The sequence below is a fragment of the Cynocephalus volans genome, chromosome 4 (assembly GCF_027409185.1).
Source record: "Cynocephalus volans isolate mCynVol1 chromosome 4, mCynVol1.pri, whole genome shotgun sequence".
Classification (NCBI taxonomy): Eukaryota; Metazoa; Chordata; class Mammalia; order Dermoptera; family Cynocephalidae; genus Cynocephalus; species Cynocephalus volans.
In genome coordinates this window covers 132,039,751-132,056,833 of record NC_084463.1, presented here as the reverse complement: position 1 = coordinate 132,056,833, position 17,083 = coordinate 132,039,751, and the positions used below count along the sequence as shown (strand labels likewise).

The window sequence follows — 17,083 nt, the reverse complement described above, 5'->3', positions numbered from 1 at the left end:
AAAAAAAGTTTAAGTCTCTTGTTTTTCTCTCTTTGTTCAGAGTATTTTACTCTTTTCTTGTTTGTTTACCCATTAGATTGTAAGCACCATAAAGGCAAAGACTATACAGATATTCTCCTTAATGTATAAGCAGCACCCAAAACAATATTTTACATTTTAGAGGCACTAAATATTTTTAATGAAAGACTTAATCATGGACCATATTACAGTTTTTATTCACGTATTAACTTTAACAGATCTCCAATCAACTAATGAATGGATACATAAAATGCAGTTTATCTATACAAAGGAATATTACTTGGCAATGAAAAGAAATGAAGTACTAATACATGCTACAAGTGAAAAAAAGCCAGTCAAAAAGGACCACATACTGTATGATTACATTTTCATGATATGTTCAGAATGGGCAAATTTATACAGATAGAAAGTAGATTAGTGGTTGCCTAGGGCTGGGGGGATGAGGAGATTGGAGAACAATGACTAAAGGGTGCAGAGAGTTCTTTCAGGTAATGTAAATGTTCTAAAATTGATTGTGCTGATGGATGCACAACTGTGAACATACTAAAAGCCATTGAATTGTGTGCTTTAAATGGACAAAGTTCAAGGTATGTGAATTATATCTCAATAAAGCCTTTTTTTTTTAAAGAGCTCTGCCAGAATTTCTAATACAAGGCTAATATATATATAGTAATCTATGTCTATGTAAAGCACTTTATTATGTGGTAAAGTACAGTACCATGTCTGCAGCCACAATGTATGGCATTGAAAACCACTTCGTTGTAAAATTCATAATCTTCTATTAAAACTATACTCAGTTGACAATGTTATATTTGTCTAATAAAAATTCCCAAACAAAAATAACTATTTTATGATACAGAGAAGAAATTATCAGCAATTTCAGCCCAATACTGAGATTTTTTAGGTGAAGAGTGGTGGGCTAGCGAGAGAGAATGCTCTCAAGACTAGTCAGTCAATCCTGGCTCCTTCCCTACTGTAGAGGCTCATTCAGGGATCATTTCTCCTCAGAAGCCTTCTCTGCCCCTCAGATCAGGCTAAGTGCTCTGGATTCCCATAGCACGCTGAACACACTTCTACCCTAGCATCTCTTGAAAAATCTATTTTCCTCCTCCATTAAACGATGAAATCATTAATCATGTACATGATTAAGGAACACGTATTAATCACCTCTGTATCCTTAGCACGTACCACAGTGCCAGCCCACAAAAAGGGTTCAACAAGTTTTTTTTAAAAAGTGGGGGTTCAACAAAAACTTGTGGAGTTAATCAGTATGAATTTGGACTGGACTTCTATAAGTCTCAGTTTTCTATTTATCAAGTAGGAATGGTACCAATTGTCTTACCTAGCTCATAGAGATGAGAAGAGAGAAAGAAACTAGGAAATATAAGGAAAAGCACTTTGAAAAAATGGAAGCATTTCCAGCTCTTAGGGAACTTGGAAAGAAAAGAAAAAATACGCTGCAGTATATATACATGGTGTTCTGTTATAAAGTACTCTATATAAAATATTAGTTATTATTTTATGGGTCTTTCTATATATTTAATTTTGTGATAGGAACTTTATCTTTGATGCTTCAGGGTCTAAGAAGGCATGTGAGGTGGGAATATCCTAAACAAGAACTGACAAGTCTAAATTAATTGTTTACCATTACATACCTTTTTGTCAACCATTACATGCAAAATAGAAAGCATTCTTTAATTTCAAAGCAATTAATGCTAAATTACTCAGTAAAGTAGCAAAGAATGTAACTGCTATACAGGTTACTTTACAGCCCACGTTCCTGTCTCAGAACCACAGGCTAAAATTCTATAATTAAAAAAGAAAAAGAAATTCATGACCTGAATATTGCCACCACACCTCATAAATACAGCACCTTCTGCTGCTAAAACCTTTTTATGCATTCAAGAGCCCTACGTGTTCTTGACAGAAACCATACTCAAGCAGCTGAATTTAGAACATGCTGACCTTGAGCAAATCAATGCCCTTAGCATGTACTTCTGGCTTCTATCACCACAAGAGCTAGACAGCCTCACCATCTATAGTAGTCAACAATTTCTGGCCGCTGTCCCCCATCTATTTTAAGATATCCCTACTACATTTCTGTGTTGCACAGTTCAAAGAAATAGAATAGCACCATGAACCTGTGTTTAAACCCAAGTCATTTACCTTGGAAATAGAGGTACGTCTGTTCCTACTATGCCTAATTCAAAAATATTTAACTTGGTAAGTATCCACTTCCTGCTTTCATTTTTTAAATACATTTGTAACAAAGGGTGAAAAATCAAGTATGACACTTTTGCTTATTCCTTAATCAGATTTATAAGTAACCTAGTCATAAGCTAAGCCAGAATTGGTAGAGTTCCAAATATAAAGTACAAACAATTAATGAAAGAGAGTAATGATTATCTGCCATTCTCATGCAAAATTACACTAGATATTAAAACAGTATCTGATTAAGAACTATACTACATTTTCAACAATCTACCTTAATATTTACTAACTCTTCTTAATCCTGAATCTAATTGACATAAAGTCCATTTTTAATTTTTTATCCAGGCACCATCAACAAAAATGCTAGCACCAGTCTTTGTTTACAAATAAGAACCTCATTTTTTAACTCCAAACACAGAACCTGTAATTTAGCATAGTAACTACATAGCTTCTGAAAGCTGGGTAAATTACTTACCTGTAACTTACATATGAGTACAGACACAAATTAGAAACTATTCATTGTACTTAGCAATTATTGATAGCTTTTTTTTTTTTCATTCCCAACACAGAGGATAATATTTGTGCAAAGGCCTAATGCCAGAAACCAGTATCATAAAATGGTTAGCATTTTAGAAGCTTTTTAAAAGATTTCCTTAACTCTCTTGAAACACTTAGTAAACCAATAGACATTCTCAAGTATAAAAAATAAGGTTTTTTAAACTCTCATCTAAAAGATTTCAAATAAAGAAAAGGAGGCTAGGAATTACAAGGAACTAAATCTGATATGCAGAATAATGCAGGACCCAAATAAAGTGAAGTCATTTACTAACAAGTGAACTAAACATAGGGCCCAAGCAGCTGTAGCCTGGGAGTTTATATAACATGCTAGATAACTACTAAAAGCTCTTATGACAGAATCCATAGAGTAAAGAGAGGAAAAAGCACTCTTCTTCTAATGCTATTAAATGAGATTTTAAAATAATTTCTCCAGAAAAAAATTAACTAAAAGCTAATCTTATATTTCATTAAATTGAAAAAAATTTTGTCGGGGCAGAAAATCAGGTATATCTAACTATGTGATATTAAATAAGAGCTGCTACCCTGCTACAACAGCAAATTACCTCTTAAACTATCTAAAAAGTTTTTAAAATAGTATCTAGCACTCTAATACTAAAAACCATAAAATCAGAAATACATTAAGGGTTCAGTGATATAACACCAAAGTCAAGGATTTAGATCCCCATATAGCCAGCCTCCAAAAAAAAAAAAGAAATATACTAAGGCTAAATGAGGCTATATTCCTAATTCCTAACACATATTTTAATAAACTTAATTTTCACTAAGTGACATATACATGGAATTCCTTCTGATGACCAACTGAAGGCAGGGCATATATTTAGAGTTGATTTTTGAAGTAGCTAATAAATTTTTCCTTTATTTTGTCCTGGGTACTACAATATGTACTTGCAAGAAGGATAATCAGGTATAGTGCAAAGACAAGATGCAATACCAGAAAATAACTACCCTTGTTGGCCTAAATTTATAACCCTCATGTTCTAACAATTTCTAACAATAAACAGCATGTGTTTAACTATTTAGCAACTTATGAGTGACCAATATTGGCAGATCCTATATTTGCCCATCCTGTTGAGGCTTGTGGGGCTCTAAAGTACACCAAGACCATAAGTTTGTTCAGGCTGAAATGAAAATAATTTATTCTCAAAATTATGAAACTATCAATGCAAAAAAATTTTCATACTCAAGAAATTTTTGGTATTTTGAGTCTTGGTAATCACTAGCTTGCCCCTTAGACTGTCTATAGTACTTTCAGACTAGTGTTAAATAAATCACGACAAGGCCGGCCCGTGGCTCAATCGCTACAGTGCGGTGCTGATAACACCAAGGCCACGGGTTCGGATCCTGTATAGGGATGGCCGGTTTGCTCACTGGCTGAGCGTGGTGCTGACAACACCAAGCCAAGGGTTGAGATCCCCTTACCGGTCATCTTTTAAAAAATAAATAAATAAATAAATAAATAAATCACGACATTGTAGCACTATTATCAACATTTACATGGAAATCGCTGTCTTCTGTAAATTCCCCACAGCACCAACACCAAAATACAAGGGGTCTTCAAAAAGTTCATGGAAAGATTCATATTACCTTTTAATTATATTTTTCCATGAACTTTTTAAAGTACCCTCACATGTAGAAAGACCACATTAAAACTGGTTATGAAAAGATGGCCAAAACATTCATGGCAGCCATGGAAGTGTATCTGAATCCTGAAATCATTAATCAAAATAATTCTTTGAATTATTATAATTTTTCTAAATGTTCATTTACATATGCTTATGTCTTTAATAAACTATTTCTCTCAGATGCTGAAATGCCCAAAGATACATATAAAAATTACTATAAATAAACACTTTCCCAGCATTTAAAGATTTCTGATTGATCATTAGTTTCCTATCATTCCTTCATGTCTTCTAATAACAATAAAAATAGGCTGGCAGGTTGGCTCAGTGTTGTAACTCCAAGGTCAAAGGGTTCAGACCCCTGTAACAGCCAGCCACCAAAAATAAGATAAAAAAATTAAAATAACCAGATGTTTTGGCATGTAACTTTGCAGTGGTGATTCCTCTTCTGTTTGGGGAGATCTTATGCCTAGATTTTTTAAATTTTTTTAAACCTCAATCAAACTGATCTTGTCTTGATTTCCTTTTTTAACCAAAGTAGTCTCTTTCACTACATACATACACAAATTTCATTTAAGAGAAATTCAGCATTTATTAAATGACCAAAAAGTAATTGTCACCTACCTGTAGTACCGAGATTGTAGATATGTTGAACAAACAGTCTTTGATACATGACTGGCTGACCCAAAGTCTATTACTTTAACCCTGTATGGCTGCCGAACAGGATCCACCAACATAATATTCTCTGGTTTGAGGTCAGCATGAATTAAACCAAGACTTTTCAATTTTTTCAGCGCAGTGGCCACTTGTTGAAGAATGGGCCGAATCACTTTTAGTGGCAGGGGACTGAATTTATTTTGTTTCAGAAAGTCATATAAGTTTTGTTCCAGCATCTCAAAGACTAAACAAGTATGGTTATGGTGCTGAAAGCATTCGTAAGCTCGTACAAAGTTATATTCATCAGCATTTTCAGTACTGAGCCTTGCTAATATACTCACTTCTATTTGACCTTGACGTGCATAAGAAGGGTGATTCTTCAAAATTTTGATTGCTACAATTTCATTTGTCCCTCTTTTCCAGCATTTAACTACCTGGCCAAAAGTGCCTCGACCAAGAAAATCAAGGACTTCATAAGTATTTTTCATGGAGCATAAGACTTCATGCTGTACTAACTGATAGTCACCTTCTCCAGTGGTACAATTCTGCTTTGATCCTGTGGTAGTTGTCACAACTGTCACTGGATTTCCCATGTTGGTTTGCAACATTGCAGGAAGTATGGACAATTCATCAACAATCTGCATTGCGCTGCTATGATTATCCAACTCCTCACTCTTGCGCTTCAATCCACATCGCTGGGGGCCTTCTAGGAAATTTAACCTGTTTTGCCACGCCCCAATGTGAGGTGCCTCCACTTCAGCTTGCTGTGCCTGAGCTGCTATGACCTTTGTAGCACCTGCAGTGTTTTTTAAAACAACAGCACTTGTCTGCAACGAAAAGTTGTGTCCTCGAGGTCTATTAAATGGTATCTTTGTCTGAAAAGCACTACCCTTTGTGGGAGGATGAGAATTTCCAGGGTTTCTACCATTCACATAGGTCCGTGGATAGTTTCTTTCCTGGAATACACAACAGCTTGGCTCTACTTTGAGTTTCTTCACACTACAAAAGGCACTTGACTGAGTTTGATAAACATATGGTGGGTAGACCAAGACTTGTGAGGCCATACCTGCAAAAAAAAAAAAAAAGAGAGAGATAGAAAGGAAATATTAAGAACAACAAAACTGAGAGGTGGCAAAAGGGTCCCTGGTATTAGAGGACATTGTCACAACAAATAGAGTACTCGAGATCAAGGGTTTAGATTCCCATTCCAACCCACCGCCAAAAAAAAACAGTAATAATTTTTTTAAATTTATTTTAAATCTCAGGAAGAAAAGTTTTAAGGGGCAATCCATAATTTTGTTAAAAATAATTAAATTCCATTAAGATGTTTTTTTTTTTCTTTAGAGAAGATAAATATCTTTAATATCTCCACTTTACTTAATTAGTGCTTCAGCTACTTAGGGTACTGAATAAAAAGGCTGAGAGTAAAGAGTTGAGTTCATTCATTTATTCAGTAAATGTTTACTGGGCAGCTACAATGGCCAAGATATGCCCTAAAAACTGTGCCAGTCATTTTCACCCACAAGGAAAAGTACAGATCCTTAAACTATATACACATTTGGCAAAAGTGAAGCATTCTATCACCAAATTAAAATTTATGAACCAAATGACAAGAAACAATAATACTCATTACGTAAACATAGTTTACAGTCATATCCCTAAAACCTAAAGCTCAAGAATTGCCTCACGAAGAAAAAAAGAAAAATAACTATGCTTGTTTTCAAAATATGTATTGGTAGGGATTTTAAATAAAATGAAGATGCCCATTCCATGAATAGCTGATTCTATTTACTAAATATATTATCCTTTGACCCTAAAAGGCATCATACTACACAAATTAATGACTTTCTATCCAGTTACACTCATGTTGCCTCTCAGTTCATTTATATTCAAAAATTAGATTATTTAAAATCATCCTAAAGTTCCCAAAGACTAGATGACATTATATTTATTTTATCCCTGGATTTAAAAATTTAAAGGATTTAAGTTTATTGAGGACAAAATACCAAACATTCTGACTACATGACCATTAAGTGCATAATGATTTTCTAAATATTTGATTCAGATTTAACATAGACATGAAAAAGGATCTAATATTTTATACTGGTACACTTGATTTTATGACTTTATTTTACCAACTTAACATTCATGTAATATGAAATCAATCCAGCAACTGCTGACCTGTATATGGGAACTTAAAACACACAAACACAGACACACCACCCAACAAAAACAAGAACAAATCCTCAGTACCACAACTAGAAAAACTGTTCATTACACAGGTATTCAATTTACCATCCAACTACTTGGTCTCTCATAATAATACGTAAATGTAAGTCAAAATAACAATTTGACAGAATCATTACTTTAAGGAATACTCGATGTTTTCCACTTGCACAAAAATTATCTTAGAATTTCCCTAAAGGTAAAATCTTTATACAAATGTTCAATTGTAAAAATAAGCAGATGAGCCAGACCTAGGAACTTCACATGATGTTCTATTTATTTAATGTCCTTCTGCACATCTGCTCTTGAACACTTAACAAACTCCTTTAGATTCAGATCAAACTAATGCAATATCTTCTTGCTGAAATCTTTCCTGAGACATACTCACTCACCACTCCCCCTCCAGGCAGAGGCAGGCATTTAATGCTCTCATAGAAGTCCCTATATATTCTTCTCACTTGCACTCATGACATGACATGACATTACATTGTAACTGTCAGTGTGTATGTCTGTCTCTCACTCTAGATCTGAAACAAAATGTTGATTGGTTGAATTAATTTCAATATACCTACATTCTCCACACTTAAAAATATGTATTGTATTAACTGTGTAGTCTCCTAGTATTTTAACAAATGACAAGCATCAGTTCTTTAACTCAGAAACAACAGATTACCATCACAATAAGTAATGTCTATAATATTAAAAATAATATGAGGGGCCGGCCCGTGGCTCACTTGGGAGAGTGCGGTGCTGATAACACCAAGGCCCCGGGTTCGGATCCCATATATGGATGGCCGGTTCACTCACTGGCTGAGCGTGGTGCTGACAACACCAAGTCAAGGGTTGAGATCCCCTTACCGGTCATCTTTTAAAAAAAAATAAAAATAAATAAAAAAATAATATGAGCTACCACCTACTGAGCACTTACTATGCAACAGTTTAATAAATGCTTTATCTGCAATATTTTATTATAGCAATATCTTCCCAATTTGCTGTTAAGAAAATTAAAGCTCAGAGGGCCTAGGTAATTGGCCCAAGGTCATATAGCTAAGGTGTGGTAAAAGAAACAAGACAGTCCTTCAGAGAAAAGGCATAAATTTATGACTCCTTCAACTTCCTAAGTTTTCTTATGCACTATCCACCACATTCCTAAGTTGATCTGACCTTAGTAAGAAATCAGCTACAAACCTTGTTAGGCAAATTAAGACTTGATGTTCACTGAGTAAGAGAAAATCTTAATTGAAATCCTGGATTTCCAAACCAATTGATCTATTTTCTTAAAAGGTCATTGGCATCTATTCCATAGCTTTACTCAGAAGAGACTTCAAAACTTCACCAATTCAACAAAATCATGCTGAAAACTCCTTCTAAACATATCAAACTCATCCATCAATGCACTTCTGTGAGGCTTCCCAACCTTATCATCTTCAATAACTTAACATTGCCATGATTCTCCTAATTTTCAAACCACTTCTACAACCCATACCCATAGATTCAAAGAGATAGGTGATAAAGCTCACAGATAAGAAATTTTGAAACAGCTAATATATTTTCGATTTAAACGAAAGCATGAAAATAATAGGAGAGACATGAAAAGTATAGAAAAACCCTGCATACCATACATAGATGGTGAGAAAACAACTGGCAATATTTAACAAAATTGCAAATGGACATACCCTCTGACACAGAAATTCAATTCAGAGATAGTACAAGAATATTCACTGCAGCACTGTGTAAAGCAACACAAAATTGTAAACAACTTAAACATCCATCAGAAAGGCACTGGTTAAATATACCTTGTTACGTTGTCCAACTAGTCTTTAAAAAGAACAAAAACATGCTATTTACCCTGTTATGGCCTGATTCCCAAGATAATATTGTTTTATGAAAAAAGCAAGATTCGGAAACGTACATAATTTACAAAAATATTACCACATGTGTTTAGTTAAAAAGGGGAACTACATACATATATATATATTGCATGTTGTAGATACATAAAGAAAGGGAATTTCTTTGCCTTAGTGGAGAGTAACAAGAATACTGGGAGCAATGAAAAGATTTAGTGTTCACTGTACATCCTTTTTTACCACTTGTATTTTTTACCGCACACATGTATTACTTGTTCGGAAAGTTTTTTAATCATCTGGGGAACCTATCAAAATACAAACATTTCACATTTAAATGAAATAATAATCTGGAATTTGCTTCAAAATAGTACAGAAGAGGAGAAAGTGGACAGGGATATGGGTAAAATAAGATTAGCCAGAAATTATTAATTATAGAAACATGATGATGAGTACATAGGGGTCCATTATACTTCCCATCTACTTTTGAATATGTTTACATTTTCCCTTAATAAAAAATTAAATGAATGAATATATATTTAAAACTCACTCAGAAAGATTCTGATTGAGTAAGTCTGTAGTGAGGTCCAGGCATCCATAAGTGTACAAGCTCCCAGGGCCATCTAGAGTCATGTTAAAATCTGAGATCCAATGACCTAGTCTGTGTAAAAACCATAGGCAAACTCAAGTCCTACCAATTCAGAGCCCTCAAGTCTAAAAAGACTGGATTAAGTACTAGGGAATCAATGCACACCTTTCTAGGCCAATCCATACCACAAATCAAGGAGTTGTGTGAACGACAGCTGAGATCCAGATAACTGACGTAGAGAAATTTTGTAAACTGCTGCAGTTTTTGAATGTTGCTGTTCCTACCTTTTCTTTCCCAACACGCCAAGCTAGAAGGCAAAGAATCAACTCAAGGGTCCCAACCAGGGCCAACTAAAGAAAGCTTAGAAAGAAATCATTATCCCTCATCACTCCTCAAACACTGTGTTCTATGGGACCAATCTCAAAGAAGATTTTAGAAAATAAACACCGATAGTAATATTACTATATATATAGTATATCAAAAGAAGCCAGAGATGGTGGTGCTGGAGATAGTTTTAATAGACCACAAGGAGAGAGTTGCAAATTATTAACTTGACCTCTGTGACTCCCTGCCATATCCAGGCATTAAGTCTTTCCCTTCTCTTGCCCTTCATCAGATAAACTCACGACCTGATAAGAGCATCTTATACTTGGTGTTTATAAATTTTACAGAGTACTATATTCCCAGTAGCTACTGAAGCCCAGGGAGTCCAAAACATTGTTTCAGTACAATACTATTTCCTATTATTTTTCTGCAATATATACTATGTTATCCTCTGCAACTATATTATTCATGACTTTGTCATTTGTTCTTATCAACTAAGGCATGATGTTTTGAAATACTACTTAGAGGACCGTAAAGACTCTCCTTTCAGAGCAACCATTAAGCTTCTACTCCTTATGTTAAAGAATCTCAGGTACTTTAACCTGCTATGGTCTGAATATTTGTGTCCCCCCAATATTCATATGTTGAAACCTAATCCCCAAGGTGATAGTATTAGGAGGTGGGGCCTTTGGGAAGTAACTAGGTAATGAGGGTTCTGTCCTCATGAGTGGGATTAGTGCCCTTATAAAAGAGGCCTGAGGGAGCTTGTTCTGCCTCTTCAACCATGTGAGGGGCCGGCCTGTGGCTCACTTGGGAGAGTACGGTGCTGATAACACCAAGGCCCCGGGTTCGGATCCCATATACGGATGGCTGGTTCGCTCACTGGCTGAGCGTGGTGCTGACAACACCAAGTCAAGGGTTAAGATCCCCTTACCGGTCATCTTTAAAAACAAAACAAAACAAAACAAAAAAAAAACCATGTGAGGACACAGAAGGAAGGTACCATCTTTGAAGTAGAGCGCAGGCCCTCATCAGACACCTAATCTGCTGGCATCTTGATCTTGGACTAACCAGCATCCAGAACTGTAAGCAATAAATTTATGCTCTTTATAAACTACCCAGTCTAGAAAATTTATTAATAAAAAAATTAAAATAAAAGTAAAAGTAAATTACCGTAAGATATTTTAGAATAGCAGCCCAAATCAACTAAGACATAGGCCTTATTTTTCCAATCCTCTAATAAGTCCCATCTGAACTCCACCAAATTGTTCAGCTTTTTATAATTACCAAATCAGCAATGTAACCAATACCGACAGCCACAGTCACAGATCTGACCACTGCTAATCAGAGTGAGATATGGTTCCGTCTTTTTTTCTTATTACACAAATTATCAGGCCTTCTGAAGAGGGAGGGAGGGGACAGACATAAAATTCTTTTCCAACTTTTATTCACTTTATTAGCCAATATGAAATTTCTGAACCATCTTCTGCCAAATTTATATACATCCATATGTAATAGGGTTCTTCTTTTAAAATATACTCTGAAATCACATACAGATTTAATAAAAGGCAATAATGCCTAGCATTCTCCTTACTCAACTATCCTCTACTGCTTATTCAAATCTGTGTATTTTAAATATTTTCCTTTTTTAAAATTGTGGTAAAGTATAAATAACACAAAATTTAACATTTTAACCATTTTTAAGTGCACTGTTCAGTAACATTAAATACATTCATACATACTGTTCGCTTATTTCCAGTTGAATGAAAATACCCCTAAGTTACCTTTCATTGAGGTGTCTTTGTTTGCTGTGTTCCTACTTGTTTTCTTGTTGGTTTTTCTTAATTATTGACTACTGGCTACAGATTGAATTCTCTGGATTTTTTTTACCCGTTTGTTATGAGATAATCTTTTAGTACCCCAAGCTGTTCTTTAGGTAACAGATCTTTTTTCTGTAGTTTTAAAAAAGGCTTTTGTTTTATTTATTTTCATTTAGATCTTCTAGTAGATCTTTAGAAATCTTCAATACTGATTATCATTAAAACCTGATGTTTTTAATAATTTGATAATCTCTATACTTTTCACTGATGGCCTGAAAGAACTGGGGAGAGTTCAGTAATCCTTTGGGAGTACCCAGCTAATGTGCAGGTTTTCATAGAGCTTAGGCTTAGTTGTAATGTTTAATATTCTTCACCTAAAATAAAAGAATAGAAAGTTTCCTTGGTAGGCTACTGAAGACACAGACTCTAAATATTAGTGTAGCCAGTATTCATGAGGAAAGAATTAGATTTAAAAATTAAGATTTGAAAATCACAATGAAATACCACTTCACACCTATTAGGATGGCTACTATGAAAAAGAAAATAACAATTGTTGGTGAGGAAGTGGAGAAATCAGAACCTTTGTGCATGGCTGGTGGGAATGCAAAATGGTTTAGCTGCTATAGAAAACAGTATGATGGTTCCTCAAAAAATTAAAAATAGATACCATATGACCCAGCAATTCCACTTTCTGGGTATATACACAAAAGAACTGAAAGCAGGCTCTTAAAGAAATATTTGTATACCATGTTCATAGCAGCATTATATACAATAGCCAAAAGGTAGAAGCAACCCAAGTGTTCATCGGCGGATGAGTGAATAAACAAAATGTTTTGTGTACTTATACATTATTGCAGGTTGGTTTATCTATAAAGATTTTGTTTTCGTGAATATACTTAGAAAAGTTTCATTTTTTTCCATTTTTAAAATGTATTCAGGAGGCTGGCCAGTTAGCTCACTTAAAATACAGTGTTACACTTAGAATGCGGTATTACAGCACCAAGGTCAAGGGTTTTGGTTCCCTTACTGGCCAGCTCCCTCCACCCCACCCCCCCAAAAAATGTATTCAGGCACATGAATCAGTAGAGACAAATATTACAACATTCATAACATTTTATTCAGAAATCATTTTATTATATAACTGGATACCACTTAACAGTCAATATTGGAACTTCATTTCTATTTAATCTGAAAATTTTTCAATGTTTTATAGACAGATAAAAGGACATTTTTCTTAAGAGCTTTAAAAGTGAAAGACAGGGCTGGATGATTTTAGAGTGTGGTGCTGATAACACCAAGGTCCAGGTTGTGATCTCTGTTCTGGCCAGCAGGACCCCCAAAATAAATAAATAATAAGATAAAATTGAAAGATAAGGCATCAAATACAGAGAAGAATGCTATAAACAAATATCACACCACTATTTTAATTACACAGTGACTGATTAAAGCCATGAATTTTACAACTACTTGATACTGTAATATCCTTTCAACTGCTTCATGTTTACATAATATTTTTAAAAATAATACTAATATGTTCTATATATTTTCCAGAAATCCTATAACAGCCCCCAAAATAACCATGATGCTACCACAAAGTAGAAACCTTTATCCAAAAACTGAAGTTTAAATTCTTGCTGACCTAATTTTCAACTTACTTTTCAAATGATAAAAAAGTTAATGATCTATGAAAGTTATATCAAATTCATTTAATGTCATATCTACACCTACTATAAATATTATCAAATAATGAATTAATATTAATTCTATCTTTACCATGCTTATCCCTGACAACCAGATGCTTGATATAGTTCTCAGAGTTAAGCTTGAAATTTAAAGGTTCAATCACTTGAGAGATAAGAAAACAAAGTTTAAGTTCCTTCATTAGTATCCAAACTTTAGTTCATGACAGAAATACACAGAAAACTGTCAAGTGTTTTTTCTGACAATGTCAGAGAAATAGATCATATACTTCAAAAAGTTCATGGAAAGATTCATATTATCTTTTAATTCTATTTTTCCATGAAATTTTTGAAGTACCCGTATCATAAAATGGAAGGGCAGCTAATTTAATCAAACATTAAACTCTTTTGTAAATTATTTTTGCTTATAAATTTGAAATTTTGTGTACTATTTTTCAAATAATCAAGGTACTTTACATAAAATACAATTACTCCACTTTTTTCTCTAACATTATAAACTACAAAGTTAAAGTAGTTATAACTACTTAATATCTTGTATGGACTGAACAGGTGATTATCTGCTTCACTTTGGTATGGTTACCTACCTCACCCTACCCCATCCAAAGAGAGAGAAGTCTTCTCTGCTTAAAAAAAAAAAAAAATGGGCCGGCCCATGGCTCACTCGGGAGAGTGCGGTGTTGAGAACACCAAGGCCCCGGGTTCGGATCCCATATAGGGATGGCCGGTTGGCTCGCTGGCTGAGCGTGGTGCTGACAACACCAAGTCAAGGGTTAAGATCCCCTTACCGGTCATCTTTAAAAAAAAAAAAAAAAAAGCCAAAGAAAGTAAATAGTTGGCCAGTTAGTTCAACTGGTTAGACAGCAATGTTATAACACCAAGGTCAGGGGGGTTTGATCCCCATACTGGCTAGCCACCAAAAAAAAAGAAAGAAAAAGAAAGGAAAGAACTGCCTCCAGTTAGTGATTCCCCAAATTGTAATCATAGAATGACCACCTGCAAATTTATCATGTGAATTTTATAATGCTATATTTGTCCCTCATTATATTTAAACAGTTTCACACCCACATGCTCTAATAATTCTCAAAATGAAACGCTAGAATTTCCTTCAAGAGGACAAAAAAAGAAGGGGAAAAAATCTTCACCAATTACTGGTACTTCCACCTTTCCATTCCAAAGAAGACTAAAGAAAAAAAAAATCTGACTCTCTAAATGTCTCACAACACTTATATACTGTATACCCTGGTCAGCCTACAGATTTATATTTTTTTATCCTTTTCAGTTTTAAAATTAATGTTACATTTTAACAAGCTAATCATGAGCCTCTGAAAGGAAGAAATGTTTTTTTAAACAAGATTCAAACAACACATACTATAAGAGGAAAAAATTGACAAATTTGTCTTTATTAAGATTTAAAACTTTCATTCATCAAATGATACCAGAAATAAAGATAAGCCACAGACATGGAGAAGATATTTGCATGCATATAACTGACAAAAGATGTAAAGAAGTCATATTGGGTTTGACAAAATTCAGTAGAAAAATGGGTAAAAGATATAAACAGGTGATTCATGGAAAGTAAATACAAGCCAAAAGATTTATAAAAATATTCTCTTTCAGGTAGATGGGGGGGGTTCTCAACCTTTCTGGTAATAAGGAAAACGCAAATTAAAACCACAGTAAGGGGCCGGCCCGTGGCTCACTCGTGGCCCGTGCAGTGTTGAGAATACCAAGGCCTCGGGTTCGGATCCCATATAGGGATGGCCGGTTAGCTCGCGGGCTGAGCGTGGTGCTGACAACACCAAGTCAAGGGTTAAGATCCCCTTACTGGTCATCTTTAAAAAAAAAAAAAAAAAAAAAACAGTAAGATGCCATTTTATAGCCATCAGATTGGCAAAAAGAAGTAGGACAACAGTCAGTGCTGAAGAAGAACAGGGCAACAGGAACTCTTACATCCTAGGATAAGTAGTACAATCACTTTAGAGGGCAAAGCTGAAGATGGGCATACTCTGTAACCCAGCAATTCTTCTCCCAAGTATATACCCTGCCTAAAGAAACTCTCAAAAATAAGTACAAGGAAGAAAATAAATAAGTACTAGGAAACAGATAAAATAATGTTCACTGCAGCACTGTATGTGGTAACAACATTTTCATATAATCTAATTGTCAGAAAAGAACTGGATATTGTGGCTTATTCATACAATATAAAGCACACAATATTAGTGTGGCTCATACTACAATATCACATATTTATGTACCATCAAAAAAAAAAAAAAAAAAAAGAAAAAATTGTAAGGGTAAGACATTATTGATTTTAAGACACAGCCCAGTTAGAATCGATGAAGTGCAGCGAAATGAATCAACTAAAATTACATATGAAAACACGGATAAATCTCAAAACTGCAATGCAGAATAAAAAACAAGTTGCAGAAGAGCATGTAACATTATAAAATTAACAGCAGACAAAACTATACTGTGTTTTTAAATGTATTAAGTATATGGGAAAAATACAAAAACACGCACAGAAATGGTACATACCACCAAAAAAGGGAAAGGTAGGGAATTCGTTTATATGACTGTTTTATTTTGGAAACTAGATGGCAGTTGCATAGGAATTGATTTTATTACTTCCTATAATTTCATAGCTTGAAATTATATCAATTTTCAAATGAAGAGGGAAAAATTTACCAAAGAATAGGAATAACCCCTCTAAATAAGTGTAAAACTTACAAAACACAATCACTTTACATATAATTTATTAACATATCCAGTCAGCCATACTTATTTCATTCCATTTTTTGGTCAATTTTTTAATTTTCTTTCAATTCAAATCAAGTAAAACATTTAGAAACAGGAAGATTTAGCAACGAATAAAACATGTTTTTTCATCAATGAGCCTCTTCTAGCAAAAGGCAAACACGTGTACACGTAACTACATCACTAATGAGAGCATTAACAAAAGGATATACAAGTCACACAGTAGCCAAGAAAAGGGGATTATTAACATGTGTCCTGAAGGAGTGCAAAAGGATTCAGTAAGAAGTTAACCAATCCGGTCAAGATGGTGGAACAGATCACTCTCTCCCACAAATCAACCGATTTACAACAATTAAAAAGCAACGGCAGCCAAGCTGGGACCACTAGAGTTCAACGGAAGAGGAGGAGAGACCTATAGAGTTCATGAAGGCGAGAGAAGCCACGATGAGAGAAAGAAAGGATCACTCCCACCATTCCGACCCCCGGCTGCTTCAAGGCTGGCCCTGGTGAGCATACAAAGTAGGAGCTGGCAAAAGCCACAGCTGTGCCCTTCATATGAAGCTGCTTGAATGTGGCAGGGAAGAAGAGGGCCTTGGTGGCCCTCAGGCCAGCAAGAACACTGACAGGGTTCCCGTGGACCTACATAGGAGCAAGAAGCCACAACAACAGAAGAAAGGAGCCACTCAGAGGCCGGTGAGTCATCACAGGGACCAGCTCATGGCCTGTCCCATGCGAAGCGTTT

General features: G+C 34.9%; 1 protein-coding gene across 9 annotated transcripts in view; it reads right to left on the bottom strand.

Moving 5' to 3' along the window:
* Positions 1-17,083, bottom strand: part of HIPK3 (homeodomain interacting protein kinase 3) — a 96,445-nt gene that overhangs the window by 61,592 nt on the left and 17,770 nt on the right. For all 9 annotated transcript variants that reach the window (XM_063095953.1, XM_063095946.1, XM_063095949.1 and 6 more), the window contains exon 2: positions 5,052-6,150. In XM_063095953.1, the coding sequence (XP_062952023.1) occupies positions 5,052-6,148 (1,097 nt within the window). In that variant the 5' untranslated portion in view covers positions 6,149-6,150. The remainder of the gene's footprint in view (positions 1-5,051; positions 6,151-17,083) is intronic.